The 20,878-nt window shown below is 39.8% G+C and overlaps 1 protein-coding gene across 2 annotated transcripts in view; it reads right to left on the minus strand.

Annotated features, from left to right (window-relative positions):
- The window catches only part of MYO1D (myosin ID), a 351,718-nt gene that overhangs the window by 239,193 nt on the left and 91,647 nt on the right, over window positions 1-20,878 (minus strand). For both annotated transcript variants that reach the window (XM_043480702.1, XM_043480703.1), the window contains exons 2-6: window positions 14,296-14,504; window positions 9,998-10,091; window positions 7,213-7,378; window positions 5,436-5,489; window positions 3,864-3,959 (exon numbers count right to left, since the gene is read on the minus strand). In XM_043480702.1, coding sequence (XP_043336637.1) covers window positions 3,864-3,959; window positions 5,436-5,489; window positions 7,213-7,378; window positions 9,998-10,091; window positions 14,296-14,504 — 619 coding nt within the window. The remainder of the gene's footprint in view (window positions 1-3,863; window positions 3,960-5,435; window positions 5,490-7,212; window positions 7,379-9,997; window positions 10,092-14,295; window positions 14,505-20,878) is intronic.

Raw genomic sequence — 20,878 nt, forward strand, 5'->3', positions numbered from 1 at the left:
GGTTCGATCCCTGGGTTGGGAAGATCCCCTGGAGGAGGGCATGCCAACCCACTCCTCTATTCTTGCCTAGAGAATCCGTGAACGGAGGTGGGCTACAGTCCACGGGGTCACAAAGAGTCGGACATGACTGAGAGGACTCAGCACACACACAAGCCGCTACTTGAGCATCTTGAGTACCTCACACCCAAGTTTATATGTTGAAATCTTAACCTTCAAGGTGATGGTGTTAGGAGATGGGGCCTCTGGGAGGTGATCAGGTCTTGGAGATGAAGTCCTCATGTTGGGATGGGTACCCTTATAAAAGAGACCCCAGAGGTCTGTCAGTGACAATTTGGTGCTTGACAAGGGCCTTTGCCATCTGCCTCGTTGGGGACTAAACCCTGTGTAGCTGCAGCTGTTGACCTCTGCCATGCCCTGAAGGGAGCTCAGGGTGGACAGCAGGGATGGGGCACTTTATGCTCCAGGGAAACTGGTGGAACAGGTCTTCAGATAGTTATTTTCAAGAGCTGATTTCACGATCCCAATCCTTGCATCTCCTCACACCAAAGAGAAGCAATAAATCCCTTCATGGTGACATCAGCTCCTAGTGACTAGCAGGAAACCTTTTGTAAGATATTGACCTTCCCCCACTACCTCTTTGGAGCAGCTTCTCAGAGCGATGCAATCCTCATTTTGCCCAAATAAAACTTAACACACAATTCTCACATTGTGCACCTTTTTAAGTTGACAGATCCCTGGTCCTTCCACCCTGTGAAGACATGGCAAGAAGGCACCACCCTTGAACCACAAAGTGGACACTGACTCTGCTGGGGCCTTGATCTTGGGCTCCCCAGCCTCCAGAATTATGAGAAATCAACATTTCTCATCTGTTTATGGTATGTTTGTTGTAGCAACCCAACTAGACTAAGACAGGGGTTCAAAGACTAATTGCTTGCCTTGATCTGTAGCCCATTGGAAATACAAGGGTGTCAAAAAAATCACAGTAAAGCAACGGTAACTGCCCATCTTAGGAGTTTTCCCAAAGCAGTGGCTGCGGAGAGTCTGATCTTTCCTCAGTGAGTTTCTGCTCTGGCTGGGACCCAGAGACCTGGCCTGATGGCCACCTGCTGAGGAAGAGCAGAGGAAGGGGTCCCCTCTGCCTGATGAGCATGTGTTCCTTTAATTCCAGGACACAACCAGGCAAACTCTTCCCCATTCCAGCTCTCTGAGTAAGATGCTTAACTTTGTTGAGGCTCAGTTTCCTCATGGGTATAAAGGGCATAATGATACCTTTCTTACATGGTTGTTGGAGAAGGAAATGAGAATTTACATAAAGCAACTCCCTTTATATACGGGTCTTGCTTTCAATCTTTCCCGAGACCCTGATGCTGGGAAAGATTGCAGACAAAATCAGAAGAAGATGGCAGAAAATGAGATAGGTAGCATTACTGACTCAGTGGACATGAATTTGAAAAACTCCAGGACACAGTGAAGGACAGTAGAGGCCTGGCGTGCTGCAGTCCATGGGGTGGCAAAGAGTCACCAACAGTTCCTAGCACATGAAAAGCACCTGACTATCAGATTATTATTGTCAAAAGCTGCAACAGTGTTGAAACTGCAGAGAAACCAGACACGAAGTCTACATGTCCTGCTGAGGGGACTGTCGGCTGCTTATCTAAGGGGCATTTTCTAGCCCTACTTCTTTCCTGCTGATGAAACACTGATTTGTTCACCCCTCGCCAAGTGCATATGTTCTTCAGGACTGGTTTCCCCTCGCTTAGGAGGTAAATCTTCACTGGTCTAAATGAATCACGGGGATCTTTTTCCCCTAACCAAGTGACTGGTCAGTCATGGGCATGAGAAGCCATTCTGGCCCATAAGACATGAGGCTTCCCTAGCTTATCAAGGGTTATGGCCAGGAGCATTTTCTCTGCCTGTGACTGCTGGAACTGCCACTGCCATTTTGGGACCATGAGGAAAATCAACCTAAGCAGACCAGCCAAATTCAGTGAGGATGGCAAAATTGTAAGTTGGAGAAAAAAACAAGCATCTGGGTCTCTTATCGACATTGTTAAGGCACTGTATTAACCAACTCTGGAACTGCCCCATCCTAGGGCTTCTTGTTATGATATCATCAGGTTCCTTATTGTTTTTGGAGACTTTTAATTGGGTCTTACCTGTAACCCACAGTATCTTAATTGTATGTGAGTCCTACATTTTAGGATGGCTAAGTTATGAAACAGAGAGAGCGATACTTCATAGTTATTAAAACTGTTCTATTAATTTATATTTGTTTACATGGGAAGATACTAATGATTGTAATTTAATAAAAGGTTTACTTAATTAGGATTTATTGTATGATTCCATATATAAATATATACATATATAAACTGTTGTTATCAATAATTATCTCTGAAAGGTGAGCTTTAGTATATTTTAATTTCCTTTTGGTTCATCTTTATTTTAGGTTTGACTATGATCATATATTACTTCTTGGTTTTTATTGGGCAGGAAAAATGGAAGGGGAGGAATAGGAATGAAAATTGTTGATGAAAAGGGAACCTAAAGTAAATTTAGCTTTGAAGAAAAGACTAAATGTTCATGTAGTATTTGCTTTTTCTGGGTGCTTTACATGACCCAGTCAAGAGTCACTTGGTCAATAAGACAATTTGATTTAAAAAGAATATTTTCAGTCACTGTTCTTTTAAGAGTTGATTTTATAGTCCTTTACACATCTTGAAGTAGCTCTGACCTGTTCTCAAAAAGCTGGGGTGTGGCCCTCCGTTGTTTTGTTTGCTTTCAATTAATTTTCAGCCAAACATCCTGTTCTTGGATGACTGTAAAAGTATGAAACTGTGCAACTTAAATGTCAAACAATGGAAAACTAATTGCAAAACCCTAAGTATCATTTATTTATATGTGTGATAATAAAAATACCAGTAAAACCAGTAATATAGGTATAATTAGCTTAAGATGAATAACAAAGAATTTGAAAAAAAGAAATGCTTCCCACATCTTGGATTCTTTCCTTTTACAAAGTCTTTTATTTTCTCCCCCAACTACAAACATAGTGCATCTTTAATTATAGAAGAAATGTGAAATATGTAAAAAGCAGGAGAACCCAAGTATGTATAACTTTAAATATCCAGAATAAACAAGTAAGCCCTGGTCTATTTCCCTTCAAATCTTATTTCATGTATTTACACACCTTCCCCAATGAAACTATAATTACTGTTTTATAACCTACCATTGACAAATCACTATATTATTAGGATTAGCTATAAATTGGCTAGCAGAAATTATATGTACAGCAGAGCACTAATTAGGAACAAAATGGCAAAAGGGTTGGTGTGATGTGTGTGCAAGGGCTTTTACATGCAAGGGAAGGGAAAAAAAAATTGTGAAAGTTGAATAGAAATGCTCCAAGGATCACAAAACTATTTCATCAAAATCATGATTTGAAAAACTAATGAATGGTGATCTTTGATATCTTTCAAACACAGTGCTTTTCAGCTTTGTTTTGTTTTACCAACTTGCCTTTGGCCAAATCATACAGTACCTCCTTTTGCGGTGGATTTCCTACTTGTAACAATATTTTTAGAGGGTCAAAATAAAAGGAATGGGATTAAAAATTTAAAAAAAAAACCCACAAGAACACAAGAGAGAAACTTCTTTCGTATCAGATGGTGATAAAATATAGTAATGGGTTACTAAGCAAAGTTGTTGCATCAAAAATACATCGAATCTCTGTCCTCGAGAATTTTAGAAATAGGATAAGAGTCATTCATTTGCTTTAATGTGGCAGGCTGAAACTGATAATTTATTAATGTCCCTTCTGATTCTTTGATTCTATATCTGAATCATCTCAAAAAGGAAACGCTTACCTTTAGCTGGGCTCCAACATGGATGTAGTTGTAGGATGACAAGGATTTCTGGAGATGCAGAGAACGTAGCATCTGGTCCGAACCTCCTTGCAGCAGCTGAAAAACATCGAAATAAAAATAAGTTATCAATATACCCACTGAACCCAATATGCCATGTATTCTAACTTACTGCTGGTCAGTTCCTCAGTCGTGTCTGACTCTCTGCGGCCCCATGGACTGTAGCCCACCAGGCTCCTCTGTCCATGGAACTTTTTCAGCAAGAAGACTAGATTGGGTTGCCATTTTCTTACTCCAGACTTAATGGTAAACTAGCTTTTTTTCATTTTCTGGGTTAATTCACTCAGGTCCTCCTGTTTCTGGCTTTGAAGATTTTTTTAAATTTTTTATCTCGAGGGGAAATGGCTTCAACATCATCAGAGATGGAGAATGTTATACAGTCAGAAGGAAAATTACTTAAAAGTTCTTAGCCCTTTCGTAACCTAACTGGCATGAAAGGCTCTTGCTTTGACTGTAGCTGTCTGTGACCCGGCAGCCGGTGCTCTGTGGCAATCATGTGCTTATCAACCTTGTTATCTAGACAGTGTGCAGGTGTGTTTCAAATTCAGAAAGAGTCAATACTGCCTTGAATCCAAGAGGCGTCAGCAGCTGGTCATCTGTTGAATCATACTGGAAACAAACAACTTTCCCTCCTCAAACTCTAACCCCAGGAAAGGACAGTTGGGTAGCCAGGACTGTAGTATTGGACAAAGACAAATTTTAACTTTCACTCAAGTGCAGAGAAAGTTATGGGTTCTTTTTAAAAAAAATATTAAATTATTAATTTGGTTGCATGGACCTTAGTGGTGGCATGGGGGATCTAGTTCCCTGACCAGGGATTGAACCCGGGTCCCCTGTATTGGTGTCTTAGCCACTGGACCAGCAGGCAAATCCCAGTCACGGGTTCTTGAAATAACAGAACTCCTATATTTGGCAGAAAACTAGTTTATTGAAAACATGGTGAATTATCAACAAAAACACAGACATAATACACGTTGTTCTTCTCTACAGAGAATTTGAGAAGGCACTATGTTGAAATTCTCTATATTAAACTGCACACTTTGGTTTACTGAAAAAAAAAAACATAACTATCAGGTTTTTTAAATTGATTCTTTTTTTTTTTTTTTTTTTAACAAAAATAACCTGAATTTGTATTCCCATCTCTGGAAGTGCTGCAAAATGGGAACAATAGCTCCAACTGAAAAATAAAACTAATTTGCCATATTCAGAATGTTATCGTTTTAAAAGCTTTTAGGGTCATTAAACTGTTACTACACTGCAGAGAAACATGAGAAATGCTCAGCTGAGGCAGTCATCTGGTTGGTTAATACCTGCTAGCTTTTTAGAATAGTCATGCTCGTCAAGCCTCTGAAGAATTCCGTAGGGGACGGTGTATGCACGTGTGCCCACGTGTGCAAAGTGTTGTGGGCAGATGGAGGTGAGGGAGGCACGAGGCACGGGAGAGCCCCCAAAGTAAAAATCCATTTCATGCACACCTGAACAGATGGACGATTATCTGCAGAACAGCTTACTAACCTGATAGAAAGAATGAAAGCTTCTTTCTCCTGGCTGTTGCACAATAACTCGAGACTAAAGGGGGAAAAAAAGAAACACATTAAAATCGTTAATCTGACAATGTACTCCTGAAACAAAATGAGAGCCACTTTCCCAGAGAACCCTGTATCAGCAGGGCACTGAAAAGGTCCTAAGGACCCCACGGACGGGGCTGACCCATGGAGTTTTCTGTGCAATCTTTTGATAATTCTTTCTTGAACTTTCCGAAAATGAAGCTATTTTGATTTTTTTTTAAACCTGGAGCCTAAAGATGGAATTTTCAGGGGGAGGGAATTGGCAGTGGGGAGAATAGGAAGCAATGTTTAGGGAGGAATACACTTAGCATTCCCTTCCTGAGGATCTGCTGGTATTTCCAAGAGCACCACCTTACATCCTGTACTAAAGTCAGGTGAACAAGGTCTGTCCACAGATTCCTCTGCTTGAGAGGGTTTCGAAAAGATTGCTCTTAAGAGAGGACTCAAAATGTAAGGGGATTCTTTTGCCTGAATATGTACATAAAGTGAAGGCATGAAACATTTTGGAAAAAAAAAAAGACTGATAATAACTGGCATTTCCTGTCCTTTTTCAACTGACTCTGATAAAACACTGTTTCCTGAACAATCTGACTTCAGCTTCACAAATAAAAATGAAGGTTAGACTGCATTCTGCTGCCATAAAGGTTGCTATGGTATGAGTGGGATGGAAAACCCTTAACTGAGAAGGTAGGTCGGTTCATCTCTGAGTATAATTCAAGGCGGCAACTTAACTTGGTAAAGCTCAACCTTAACTGCTGTAACCAGGCGAATCTACTCCAGATTGTTAGGATACAATCTACTCCAGATAGTTAGGACACAACCTCTCTAGCAGTCCCAAGAGGAAAAGTTTTGACTGGACTCGTTTACAAATTGGATCTTTCACTCACATGGGCAGATAAAAACGTACTAATTTTTCACAAACCAAATGTAGTATGCCTCATAATTAGGCTATAAAATCACAAAGTACTATATTACTATATAAATATACATATAAATACTACTATAAAGCAGTGAACAAATAGAAACTGGAAGAAAAGGAGATTTCAAATTAATTAAAATAAAAACATGGGAGGATGTGTAAAAAGAGTAGAAGTGATTAATCCTAGATGGGTTTTTGCTAAACCTTACCCAAAAGTTGGCATATGTTCAATCACCCCCCTTCACACACACACCTAAATCATTATCTACAAATTCCATAACTTTTCCCACCTTGACATTGTAATGCTAATAAGAGAACACAAAAAGAGAACATTAATGTCACAGAACAGTTACTGAGGGGCAGGAAGGGGTGGAGAACAGGACTAAAAGGTACTTTGGAGCAATAAAAGAAATTCTACAATCAGGTTTTTAAAAGACATTCAGCATTAACAGACTCATAGATACAGAGAAAAAACAGTGGTTGTCAGAGAGGACGGTGTTGGGGGCAGGGATGGTGAAATAGGTGAAGGGTATTAAGAGGTACAAACTACCAGTTATAAATGAGGTGATGTACACACAGGGAATATAGTCAACAATATTGTAATAAGTTTGCATGGTGATGGACAGTAATTGGTCTTATTGAGGTGATTATTTTATAATATATAAAATCATTGAATCACCGCATTGTATACCTGAAACTAATATTGTACATTAATCATAACTCAACTTGAAAACACAATTCTAGTGCTCCCCCTCAAAAATTCAGCATTTGCAAACATGATCCTCAGAAACCAAGCACATTTTACCTTCTCCAATAAGTAGTTATTGATGTGTCCACCAATTGGGTCTCCCTTGAAATCAAAGTTGATATCCATGTATTTTCCAAACCTGCTTGAGTTGTCATTGCGGTTGGTTTTGGCGTTTCCAAAAGCTTCCAGGACACAGTTAGACTTAAGCAACATATTCTTCACTCTTTAACACAGATAAATGAAAGTCACTGCAAGAAATTTCAAAGACTGGACTTTTTAAGAAACTAGATTTCATTAAAAGACATGTAAATATGTCTACAGAGATGTTGACTGTAGTGTTGTTTGCAACATCAAAAGAACAAGAGCTTTTAAACAACAGAAATATCCATGAATAGGGATGGATGAAGACAAATTTTTGCTTCCTAGTACAACATATACTGACCTAGAAAGAGGTCCAGAATATATTAATGAATGAGAAATTAAGTTGCAAAATAATATGTATTACAAAATAGTATGATCTTTGTGGGGTGTGTGTGTGTGTGTGTGTGTGTGTGTGCACGCACATGTTTTACTAAATGCTTACAAATCTGGAAGGGACAACATACTTCACTATGGTTACCTAGATTGATGGGGGAGGTAGGTGGAATTTCAGGGAACTTTGATGTTCTGCACAATGGTGTAATTTTTAGTTTTTCTATTAAATGAGCATACTTTATTTACATAAAGAAAAATATTAAAAAGAGATGTTCTGAAAAGAATGGGTGATACGGAAAATGATTCCATTTTTAAAAGTATTTGCTTACAAAGCCTAGTGAAATTTACTGCACTGGTTAAAATATCATCAATGTGGTCTTGATTAGTTTAGAAACTGCTCATCATTTTGTTTGGAGCTGTATGGAATCTCTCTTTGGTGTCAGGTATTTAAGTCTTTTTTTTTCAGGTATAATTTTTAAATAAAGATAATTACAAAAGATGTTAAGTCATTCTTTATTGATGAACACTAATTCTCTATCCCAATGGATACATTTTAACTTCATTCTAGGTCTTGTCTTTGTTTCTATTTCACTGACATACTTGCTCTTATATGGGCATATTGCTGAAATAACCTTCCATCACTATGAAAAGTGACCCTACAACCTTAACTCCTCACGAATGAAAGTACACTTTTAAGTGGAGCAGGGGAAACTGCTTTGCTATGGTAAATAAAAAAAAGTGTTTATAAACTTTGGTAAGATATGCTCTTAAAAAACCAGTAAGTGTAAACATGCCTTACTTTATTGTACCAACTGGGCTTAGAAATTAACTGTTAAAACAAACTAAAATTTAGTTCTCAGCCAGTTACTGTCCTGAGATTCTAAGGAAATTCTAAAAACTTACTTATATCCTTGTCCTGGTCCTATTAGGTTGCAAAGTCAGAATCACAATTGGGGCTGTATCGCTAAAAGATACCTCTTTTGGCGTGGCAATATAGCCCAGTTACGATGAAAAGAAGAAAGCCCATGTAGGGTAGTCTAGTCCAAATTCTCTTCTTTTGTACCAACACAGCTTCCTTTTTCTCTACCCATAAAACTGAATACTGAGACGTATATACAGAGTGTGACTGTCCTGTAAATAAATACTAAGCTTCAAACTAGCTACTTTGGATTTTTTTTTTTTCTGATGTGGACCATTTAAAAAATCTTTATTGCATTTGTTACAATACTGCTTGTTTTATATCTTGGTTCTGTGGCCAGGAGGCATGTAGGATCTTAGCTCCCCGATTAGGATCAAACCCACACCCCCTGCATTGGAAGGTGAAGTCTTAACCACTAGATTGCCAGGGAAGTCCCAAAGTAGCAACTTTAGAAAGTTGCTCTTTTTCTCTTTGGAAAGTCCACACCACATAAGAAAGTCATGTTTTATAGCCACATTTCCAATTTTCTAAAAGCAAAAAAAACCCATTCATTTACTCCTTAATATTTACTAAGTAAATAGCATGTACCAGACACTCTACTGAATGCTGGGTCAGTGCACACCAGCGCACCCAGACAGCGCACGCCAGCTTTATCACTCATCCTGCGGTGAGCAGAGAACAACGTGGTATGAAATCCTTTCAGAAAATGAATCCTATTCGGAACTTCTAATACCAAGGTTCTGGTTGTCACAGAGTTGGGCAGCATGCGTCTGCCTCCCAGAGCCCCCTTTCAGCCTAGGCAAAGTAGAACACAGTGTAGAAAAGATGCTTGTACAGTAGAAAGAGCAAGAAACCTGTGTGTGCTAGAACAATACAAACTCCCAGGAGACTGTTACATCTTTGCTGAGCCCATGGAACATTGAAGGCAGCTGCAGACTAGAATTCCCTTAGCAGTATCTTTCGATCAAAAAGAAATATGGAAATAGAAGGATATAAATGGAAATATAGAGAGGACTTCCCTGGTGGTTCAGTCGTTAAGAATCTGCCTGCCAGTGCTGGGGACACAGGTTCGATCCGTGGTCTGGGAAGATTCCACACACCTCGGAGCAACCAAGTCCATATGCCACAACCACTGAGCCTGTGTTTCACAATGGGAGCGGCCGCCGCAACGGGAAGCCTGCACGCCGCACCTGGAGAGGGGCCCCCCTCGCCACAACTGGAGAAAACCCGTGCACAAAAACAAAGTCCTAGTGCATCCCCCAGTGAAGAGACAAATTTTAAAAGATAACTCAAACTAAGTTATTAAAAAATAAAAGCACAGAGCTCTGCAGTAAGAGAATCAAAGTAGTTTAACCATCAAGAAATGAGAGTGCGGACCTAATCTCGTCCAGTCTGTATAGAAAGTGAGGCTCCAGAGACAATTCTCCCCCATAGTGAGACGGCCCTTACCTTTCGATCTCCGCTCTCTGACTGGGGTTGGTGATGGCCGCAATGTACTGCATGATGTACTTACTGGCTTCTGTTTTACCGGCTCCGCTTTCCCCTAGGGGGAAAATTGTGGAAGGCTTAACATTCCCACTTACACCAAGCTAATGTTCAATCGAATTATTTCAAGTTTTCTTTTTAAAAAAAAAAAAATTGGAGAATCAAATGATTTCAAACTTTTTTTTTTTTAATTGAAGTATCATTGCTTTACAAGGTTCTGCTATTTCCACTGTATGGCAAAGTGAACCAGCTACATGGACACATATATCCCCTCTTTTTTAGATTTCCTTTCCATTTAGGTCACCACAGATCCCTGATTAGAGCTGCCCTGTGCTATACAGGAGATTCTCATTAGTTATCTATTTTATTCATAGTAGTGCATATATGTCAATCCCAATCTTCCCATCCATCACACCCCCTTTTTCCCCGTGGTTATCTATACATTCATAAAGTTTTTTAGAAAATATTTACTTTCATTTCTTTATTTGACTGTGCTGTGTCTTAGTTGTAGCCTGTGGGATCTAGTCCCCTGACCAGGGACTGAACCTGAGCCCCCTGCATTGGGAGCATGGAATCTTAGCCACTGGACCACCAGGGAAGTCCCCATTTGTCAAGTTTTGATGTAATTCATTTGAAATCTTTTATGTTTCTTTCTCTTTCTCTTTTTTTTTTTTTTTTTTTGAGTTATTTCATCCTGTCTTGATATGGGGTTGGTTCTAATGGATCTGAACATGGTAAAAAATTTAAAACTACTGTAGAAGCAAAATAACAGATTACAGATCAAGACTTAATTAGTAAAAAATATCAAGGGATAAAATGTGGCATACTAATTCCTTAAAGTCTTAGTACTTGGCAGTGGCTCTGAAGTCCAGTGGAAAAGAAACAAGAAAAGTGACAAACAGTAGCCACAGTGAAATTCATGTAACTTTGTTTTCTATAGCAGATTAAAAAAAAAAAATTTTAGTGGGGATGAAAGTTTCTTTAATTACAGCAATTTTAGTGAAAAACAAAAGCAGCAAGCTCCAGACATATGGTGTCACAGAAAAAGCATGACAACTGACATAAGGAGGGGACAAGGGATAAGTTTATAATTATCTGCCCAGATCTTCATTTTTTAATTTTATTTATTATTTTTATTATTATTATTATTTTTTAGTGGTTTTTGCCATACATTGACATGAATCAGCCATGGACTTACATGTGTTCCCCATCCCGATCCGCCCTCCTGCCTCCCTCCCCATCCCATCCCTCTGGGTCTTCCCAGTGCACCAGCCCTGAGCACTTGTCCCATGCATCCAACCTGGGCTGGTGATCTGTTTCACCCTTAATAGCACACTTGTTTCAATGCTGTTCTCTTGAAACATCCCACCCTCGCCTTCTCCCACAGAGTCTAAAAGTCTGTTCTGTACATCTGTGTCTCTTTTTTTGTTTTGCATATAGGGTTATCATTACCATCTTTCTAAATTCCATATATGTGTGTTAGTATGCTGTAATGGTCTTTATCTTTCTGGCTTACTTCACTCTGTATAATGGGCTCCAGTTTCATCCATCTCATTAGAACTGATTCAAATGAATTCTTTTTAATGGCTGAGTAATATTCCATGGTGTATATGTACCACAGCTTCCTTATCCATTCGTCTGCTGATGGGCATCTAGGTTGCTTCCATGTCCTGGCTATTATAAACAGTGCTGCGATGAACATTGGGGTGCACGTGTCTCTTTCAGATCTGGTTTCCTCGGTGTGTATGCCCAGAAGTGGGATTGCTGGGTCATATGGCAGTTCTATTTCCAGTTTTTTAAGGAATCTCCACACTGTTCTCCATAGCGGCTGTACTAGTTTGCATTCCCACCAACAGTGTAAGAGGGTTCCCTTTTCTCCACACCCTCTCCAGCATTTATTGCTTGTAGACTTTTGGATAGCAGCCATCCTGACTGGCGTGTAATGGTACCTCATTGTGGTTTTGATTTGCATTTCTCTGATAATGAGTGATGTTGAGCATCTTTTCATGTGTTTGTTAGCCATCTGTATGTCTTCTTTGGAGAAATGTCTGTTTAGTTCTTTGGCCCATTTTTTGATTGGGTCATTTATTTTTCTGGAATTGAGCTGCAGGAGTTGCTTGTATATTTTTGAGATTAATCCTTTGTCTGTTTCTTCATTTGCTATTATTTTCTCCCAATCTGAGGGCTGTCTTTTCACCTTACTTATAGTTTCCTTTGTAGTGCAAAAGCTTTTAAGTTTCATTAGGTCCCATTTGTTTAGTTTTGCTTTTATTTCCAATATTCTGCGAGGTGGGTCATAGAGGATCTTGCTGTGATTTATGTTGGAGAGTGTTTTGCCTATGTTCTCCTCTAGGAGTTTTATAGTTTCTGGACTTACATTTAGATCTTTAATCCATTTTGAGTTTATTTTTGTGTATGGTGTTAGAAAGTGTTCTAGTTTCATTCTTTTACAAGTGGTTGACCAGTTTTCCCAGCACCACTTGTTAAAGAGGTTGTCTTTTTTCCATTGTATATTCTTGCCTCCTTTGTCGAAGATAAGGTGTCCATAGGTTCATGGATTTATCTCTGGGCTTTCTATTCTGTTCCATTGATCTATATTTCTGTCGTTGTGTCAGTACCATACTGTCTTGATGACTGTGGCTTTGTAGTAGAGTCTGAAGTCAGGCAGCTTGATTCCTCCAGTTCCATTCTTCTTTCCCAAGATTGCTTTCTGCCCAGATCTTTAAATGTTTATCCCTTGTGACCCAAAACTCCACGTGCAGATATTTATACTCTAGAAATACTAAAAATATGAATATAATCAAATGATAATCTTCAAAGGTTTTAAGGCTATTTCTGCAGGCTATTCTATGTATTATGGCTAAAATCTGAAAGTAATATGCCCATTAGTAGAGGTTTGGGTAAATAAATTATAATTTAACTATTCAACATCATCCTACACAATTGTTAGAGACTGTACTACTTCTGTAGGTATTCCAGTGAAAAGATATCCACTATACATTGTTAAATGGAAAAATAAATTATAACATAATTCTGTAATATATAATTAATATGCAAGCATGACTATATGTATTTACACACAGAGAGAAAATTTATAAAAAGATAAATGCTTTTGGGACTCCCCTGGAGATCCAGTGGTTAAAGACTCTACCCTTCCAATGCAAGGGGCATGGGTGTGATCCCTGGTCAGGAAACTAAAATCCCACATGCTGTGTGGCGCAGCAAAAAAAAAAAAAAAGGATAAACACTTTACTGTTCACAGGAGTTACTGTGAGAATTTTGGGAAGAACAAGGGATTCAAGGGAAAGAGACTTTCTGCTTTCACTTTATACATTTATAAAATTGCTTCCCTCCTGCCCCCCTTTTACAATCAGGCAATATTGCCTTCAAATTTTGTTTTAATAAAGGCCATCCTAGAGTATAACTCCCCAGCACCAACACTAAGTTGCCTCGCTTCTCTGACCCTCAATACTCTCATCCGTGAAGTAGAAACACAACTGTCCTACATTCCGATCAGAGAGCAGAGCTGACAACCAAAATGGAATAAAGATCGCAAAAGGGTTTTTAAAGTATAAAAGCCACTCATGCGAATATGAGGTGTTACGAGCCTCGAGAGGAAGTCCCACAGTTTGGGAGAGGCCACCCCGGGCCAGCGGGCAGGTACTTTCTTGTTTCCGACTCATTACGCACGACTCCTTGAAGTGCTCGGTTTTACGCAGAGCTCGGTGCCTGCTCTTGGGCACCCAGGGTCTGGCACCTGTTGACCCTCCCGCAGGCTTTTATAGCTCCAGCCCCCAACGCTGAGCCCATTTCCAGCCCCCGTGCCTCCATGTGTCCCTTGACGCCAGCTCCATCCTGTTCACCAGTCTGACTTGGAGTTCATTCTTCCTTTTTGATGGGACCTTAGGATGTCATCTTCCTGGTTTCGTTCTCTGATTATCTAATTTAAACTTTGTTACATTTTTATCCAGTAGTTCTATGCCTCTGAGATGACAGGACGAATTTCCCATGTCAACTCAGTCTACAAAATTGACCAGAAGTCCTTCCGAACATAATATATAACGTGTAAATGAACTGAGACTAGTGGATGGTCAGAAATGACAGAGATGATCTGGCATTTAATGTTGGTTACATTTTTTTCTCCTGTAAAATTATTTAAGCTTCTAACTTCAAAGAATATCTAGTTAATCATTTGGACATTTGAGTACCCAAATAAATTAAATACATGTTGACTGTGGAAGCACAGGGCTCTCCTTAAATACCTGATATCACAATGCAGGTGTCTTTCGATCGTCTCTTCATAGCCTTGTAAGCAGCATCAGCAATGGCAAAAAGATGCGGGGGTCTCTCGTATAGCTCACGCCCTTTGTACTGCTCGATCGTGTCTCTCCCATAGATGTTCAACGACTTGTAGGGATTCACAGAGACGACGACTTCTCCAATGAATGTGTAGATGCGTCCTTTTTCAAATCTGCACATGAGTGGGAGAAAGGAAGACATGGCTGTGGTTATTGTTGTTGTTTAGTCACTAAGTTGTGTTTGACTCTTTGCCACCCCATGGACTGTAGCCCGCCAGGCTCCTCTGTCCATGGGATTTCCCAGGCAAGAATACTGGAGTGAGTGACCATTTCCTTCTTCAGGGAACCTTCCCTACCCGGGATTGAACCTGTGTCTCCTGCAGTGGCAGGCAGAGTCTTTACCCCTAGCCACCAGGGAAGACCAGGTATGGTTAAGGAGAAATGCCATTTCTTTCCTACAAGTCTCTTATTTCCAAGAAAATCCAAATCTCCTAGGAGCAACTTGAGAACTGACACTTCACGATTCTGAGTTTACTTCTGGAGTTAATGCTTGAGGCTGTGTGGTCTTGCGGCTGCTGCTGGTAGAAAAGACCAGTAGGGGTTATCAGCCAAGAGAGAAGGAAGAAATTAATACTGGAGGCTGGAGATTTTCTAATTTCTAAAATACAAAGGGATAAGAAGGAGAAAGAAATAAAAATGGCCAGGATAAGATAAGAGCTCTAGGAGGAAAAGATACAGAAGTTAAGCAGGTCTTGAAACCCATTAAGCCAGATCTTCAGTTGTAAAGAAAACTGTCCAAATATATTTATTTCTTCTCCCTCTTGAAACCCCACAAAAATGTTAGCAAAGGAATAAAAACAGTAACATCCATACCAGAGAGAACAGTAGAGGAGACATTTCTGGCATAAATCAAATACACTTTTTAAAAAATGACTGCCTAAAATTCCATGGTGTAGATATATACTTATTTATTCTATCACTCCACTTTCTTCCTGCTATCATGAGCAATACTGTAGAAAATACTATTGGCACATAATCTTACAAATCAGTGCTTTCATTTCTGTGAAACAGATTTCCAGGAATAGGATAGCAGATTGAAAAGTATGTATATTTCAAAAAGTATAACATGATCCCACCACTCACACATATAAGAGGCTAAAAATCTACTCTGTATATGTACGTGACAGATACCTAACTGTGCGTGCATGGACTTCAGTCATGTCCAAGTGTGTGTGACCCTATGGACTGTACCCAGCCAGGGTCCTCTGTCCATGGGATTCTCCAGGCAAGAATACTGGAGTGGGTTGCCATGCCCTCCTCCAGGGGCTCTTCCCAACCCAGAGATCAAACCTGCGTCTCTTAATGTCTCCTGCATTGGCAGGTGAGTTCTTTACCACTAGTGCCACCTGGGAAGCCCATATAATAACTGTACATAAATATATTTTGTAAATGATTACATGAGCATGGAAAAATATGGAAGGCTGCATCAGGTTATGTCTTACGTATTTTTAAACACATATAGTAGGGTGATGAGGAGGAAGGCCATGTGGGCAGCTGGAAGAAAGCCAGAGGAGCTAAGAAAAAAAGAGTAAAAACAAAAACCCCTCAGCACATATGATATGACTTCAACTGTGCAAAATCATGCATCTATATCCACAAAGAAAAAAATTCAACATAAAATTTAGAAAACCCATATGTATTTACCACTGACACATTAATTCATACTTATAAAGACATATAAGGCCAACACCTTATGGACATTTCTACAGAAGTGGTTGGCATGACATACTCCACCTGCTGAGAGGCACATGCAGACAGAGCTCACGTCCAAGAGCTGGAAGAAGGGAGTGCCAACATGGGAGGACGCTGGTCCATAGTCAGGGGCTGGGTCTCTGAGCATGCCTGCTGTCGAGGAAGTGCATCAGAGCAATAACAAAGCCTAACCAGAGACCAGAGGGCAAAACCCTTAAACTCCCTTTGCACTGGAATGAAGGCTGTTGGCTATAATTAGGAGTGGAAACAAACATGCTGATAATGTCAGCAATAAATTAATACCATGATTTTTATCAAGTCATTGTGTGCTTAAACGAGAGTTATTGGCCACTTTGAGGTTTTCTGTGCATTTTTCTCCTGTGGTTTTCCTATGCATTCTTCCCATTGTTGGACAGAAAGTTTCTATGGTAGCTGAACGCACCAACCCCAGAGTCCTTGATACCTGGGTCCAAAGGGTCACGTTGAAATTTAAGAGCCGAGAGACTCTGCAAGCTGCTTAACCTCCACAAGTTTCAGCTCCTTCACCTATAAAATGGTGATAATTATATCCTTCCCTCCCTCCAGCATTGAGTAAGTACTTTAAAAAAAAGAAAGGCAATTAATCTTATGCATCCAATTATGTTCTGCATGAAGGAGATTTGTAATAAATGCTTTTATTTTATTAACATTGCTACTAGAAGCACAGACATCCCTCCACAAGAGGGATTAATGCAGTGATCATAATCTGATTCCCTGCCTCGGCTGTCAATCAACATAAGTCACAAGGAACATGTCCACATAACTCATACTCAAAGACCCACAAAAGCAAGAAGCAGCTAAGATTCACCGCTCAAGCCTTTCTGGTTTAACCTGTATGTTTGAAGGACACACTCAACAGCTTTCTTCAAAGATAAGATCTCAAAGGACAAAATTCTTTAGTTTAAAAAACACTGTCAAAAAAACAGAAAGGAGGAGGAGAATGTTAGAAAAAAAATATTACCTCATGAGTCTGGAACTCTGTGACTAAGAGACAGCAAATAACACATGAGATTAGAATGTTCTAAGATTCCAGGTCTGTCCAACCCTGCGCTTCCTCTGAAATTCCATTTTATTTCAAACAGAATGTCTTGTTTATTAAAACTTTTGAGCATCTTTGTAAAATGCAATATATAAAACTTCCAATGCTAGCTATGAAGTTGAAGACAGTGGCAAAGGCTGAACAAGATACAACATGCAATACAATGCTTCAACAAGAGTTTGGTTATGAATGACGAAACTTTCAATTTGGCCAGGTATTAAAACCACCACTAGATGGTGCCAGCATACACCTTAACACCAACCCAAGATTTTCCACTTGTTCTGGAGAGCCGCAGGGTGTGAAGTCCGCCAGCACTTAGGTAATCCTCACCTCTCTAGTAATCCTCACCTCTCCGATTGTCTCCAGGAGGAAAGGCAGTAATCATCCTCAATGACAAATGCTTGACACCATCTCTTTAGAGACCAAGGAAGGCATTTCTAAGATCTTTGGGTGCAAACCTTTGATGATAAACTTTTATCATTCATTCAGCCTATCTGAAATATTTCACGTTTCAGAAATTTTATAATTCAATATTCAAATATCTACTTTGTGCCAGGTGCTGGGCCTGACCTTGGGAATTAAAAAAGGAATAAAGAACAGGGAGTGAGTGAGTGACCGAAAGTCGCTCAGGTGGGTCTGACTCTTTGTGACCCCATGGGTATAGTCCATGGAATTCTCTAGGGCAGAATACTGGAGTGGGTAGCCTTTCCCTTCTCCAAGGGATCTTCCCAACCCAGGTATCGAACTCAGGTCTCTGGCATTGCAGGCAGATTCTGAGCCACATTGCAGCTGAGCCACAAGGGAAGCCCAAAGAACAGGGAAGTATTGTAAATAAATAATAATGATAGAGTGTGATAGGTAAGATACTAAAAGCATGTACCATGGTGGCAAAGATGATCACAACGAACGCCTTTTGATATGGAACCCTGAAGGGTAATATACAAACCACAGCACGGCACACGTGTGTTCTGGCCTCCACGATTCTCTCCATTGGACTCTTCCAATTCCTTACAACACTTCCACCCACCCATCCGGCCCATGTTACTCTTGCTCTCACATTAATGAGCTATTTACAGTTCCCAGGGCCACCATGCCTGCATGGTTTGTCCATGGGGTCCATTCTGCCTAAATACCTTTCTCCACTTGTCTCTTTCCATCATATGCTTGGCAGATTCCTACTCCTTCAAAAGTCCAAGCATCAGCTCCTTCAGGAAGCCATTCATGGTACCCTATCTCCGACTCTAGGACTATATGGTCTTTGCTCTGTTCAGATTTTTCCCCCCTTTGAAACTTCCCAAATAGTGAAAACAGCTTAACAGCAATTGATATTTAAAACAATTTTTAAAGGAATATATTTAAAATATTTATTGAATGGGCCAGATATTTTCACTGCCTTCTGAATGAAACAAAGAGGTACTAAGCTTTTGAATTAATGAATAGCAATGGAGACAAGACCAGGGTGATGTCTTGTACATGAATACTGAAACATTTTTAAAAATATAGACCTCTTTAAACTATTTATTTTTAAAAGAAAAACATAGTCTTGTTAATTTGCATGTGCTTGTACAAAAGATTACCTACAACAAGAAGTCAAGATGTATGTAGCTCTCTCAGATCGGACACGGACGGCCTGTGTGTACACCACCACTGGGGTGGGGAACCCACACAAAACAACACTAAATATAATGAAGTGCTCATTGTGAACATGAACTTAAGCAAGAAGACAGAACCATGTGGCAAGATTAGAAGTATGGGAAGGAGGTTGGCCTAGCCAGAGCAGAAGACTTGTATCAGACAATGTCAGAGAACAACTGAAAAAGTAGGAAGGAGTCAGATTTGATACGATATGATAGGCTTTTTTTTAAAAATTGAGGTATAATTGACATACAACATTATCTTTGTTTCAGGTATACAACATACCGGTTCAATAGTTGCATATACTGTGAAACAGTCAACACAGTAAGTCTAGTTAAAATCTGTCCCTATACGTCGCTACTTTCTTGTGATGAGAATTTTTAAGATCTATTCTCTTAGCAATTTTCAAATATGCAACACAGTATTATTAGCAATAGTCACCACGCTGTCCATTATATTCCCATGACTTATTTATTTTATGACTTGAAGCTTGTACCTTTTGACTCCCTTCACCCATTTCCTATCCCCCACCCCAACCCCCATCTCCGGCAATCACCAATCTGCTTTCTCTATCTATGAACTTGGGTTTTGTGTTTTTCTTTTTTTTTAACATTCCACATATAAATGGGATAGCATGGTATTTGTTTTTTCTCTCTGACTTACTTCACTTAGCATAATGCCCTCATTTCACAAACGGCAAGATTTCCTTCTTCAGTATTCCATTGTACCACATATTCATCCACTTATCCACTGATGGACATTCAGGTTATTTTCTGTAACAAAAGGTTTTGAAACCTAGGTTGAGGAAATCTAAATTGAAGGTGATTGAAAACCAGGAAAAAGGTGAAGACTCTTCTAGCTAAAGAGGTCAATGAGGCTGCGTCTCAACGAAAGGAACAACAGTAGAAATGAGGGAAAGAGAAATTCAAGTTGTTTTAAAGGGATAGTGGGCAGAATTTGAACATACATTGAGTATGAGAGACAAAAATATATTTAACCTGTGAGATGGGTGGAAGAGAAACAGGAATTTATTTTGGATGATGAGATTCCAAAATGCACTCCCATAGACTTAAAAGCTCGCCCACTGACAGAATTCAGGGTTACCCTTGATTGACTTCTTAAACTATTAATTATCATCAGGAGGAAAATTCCCTGCGCACTTAATAAAATAGGCACTTAGCCTACTGTGCATTTAATAAAGTTTTTATTCATGAATAAATACTATTTATTTCATGAGAACATACGTTTTCAAATAAGTGATGCTTAACCACATCAACTGGCCTGTTTTCTTTCCCTTTTCAATGCAAAGGAAACCTTAAGTTGCTATAAATAATGTTCATACTTCTCAGGACAGGAGTTCGCCTGCACCTAAACCTGCCATTTTTTTGTCTTCCATTACCTCCTCAACACCTTCAATCTGGGTTCCTTTCTAGCACTTCAGTAAACCTTGATCAACTTCCCAAAGCTAAGTGAAGTTGCTCAGTCGTGTCCGAGTTTTTGCAACCGCATGAGCCTGCCAGGCTCCTCCATCCATGGGATTTTCCAGGCAAGAGTGCTGGAGTGGGTTGCCATTTCCTTTTCCAGGGTATCTTCCCAACCCAAGGATCGAACCGGGTCTCCCACATTGCAGGCAGACGCTTTACCATCTGGGCCACCAGGGAAGCCCTCCCAAAGTTAAGTACCCAATGAAACAGCTAAATCCGCTGGCTGATGGTCCTCATCATACTGGCTTCTCAGAAGCATCTGACACTGACTCCTATTTCCTCCCTACATTCCTTCCTGGCTTCTATGCATTCTTGGGGTTTCGTCCTCAGTCTCCTTTGCTGGCTCCTCTTTCCTCACGATCTCTAAACACTCAAGTTCTCCAGGGTTGAATCCAGTATCAACCTTAAACATCACCTAAGGCAGGGGTCCCCCACCTCTGGGATCTAATGCCTGATGATCTGAGCTAGAGCTGATATAATAATAATAGAAATAAAGTGTACAATAAATGTAATGGGCTTGAATAATCCTGAAAGCATACCCCAACTCCTGTCCATGAAAAAACTGTCTTCCACAAAACTGGTCCCTGGTGCCAAAAAG

Source organism: Cervus canadensis, chromosome 1, assembly GCF_019320065.1.
Source record: "Cervus canadensis isolate Bull #8, Minnesota chromosome 1, ASM1932006v1, whole genome shotgun sequence".
Taxonomy (NCBI): domain Eukaryota; kingdom Metazoa; phylum Chordata; class Mammalia; order Artiodactyla; family Cervidae; genus Cervus; species Cervus canadensis.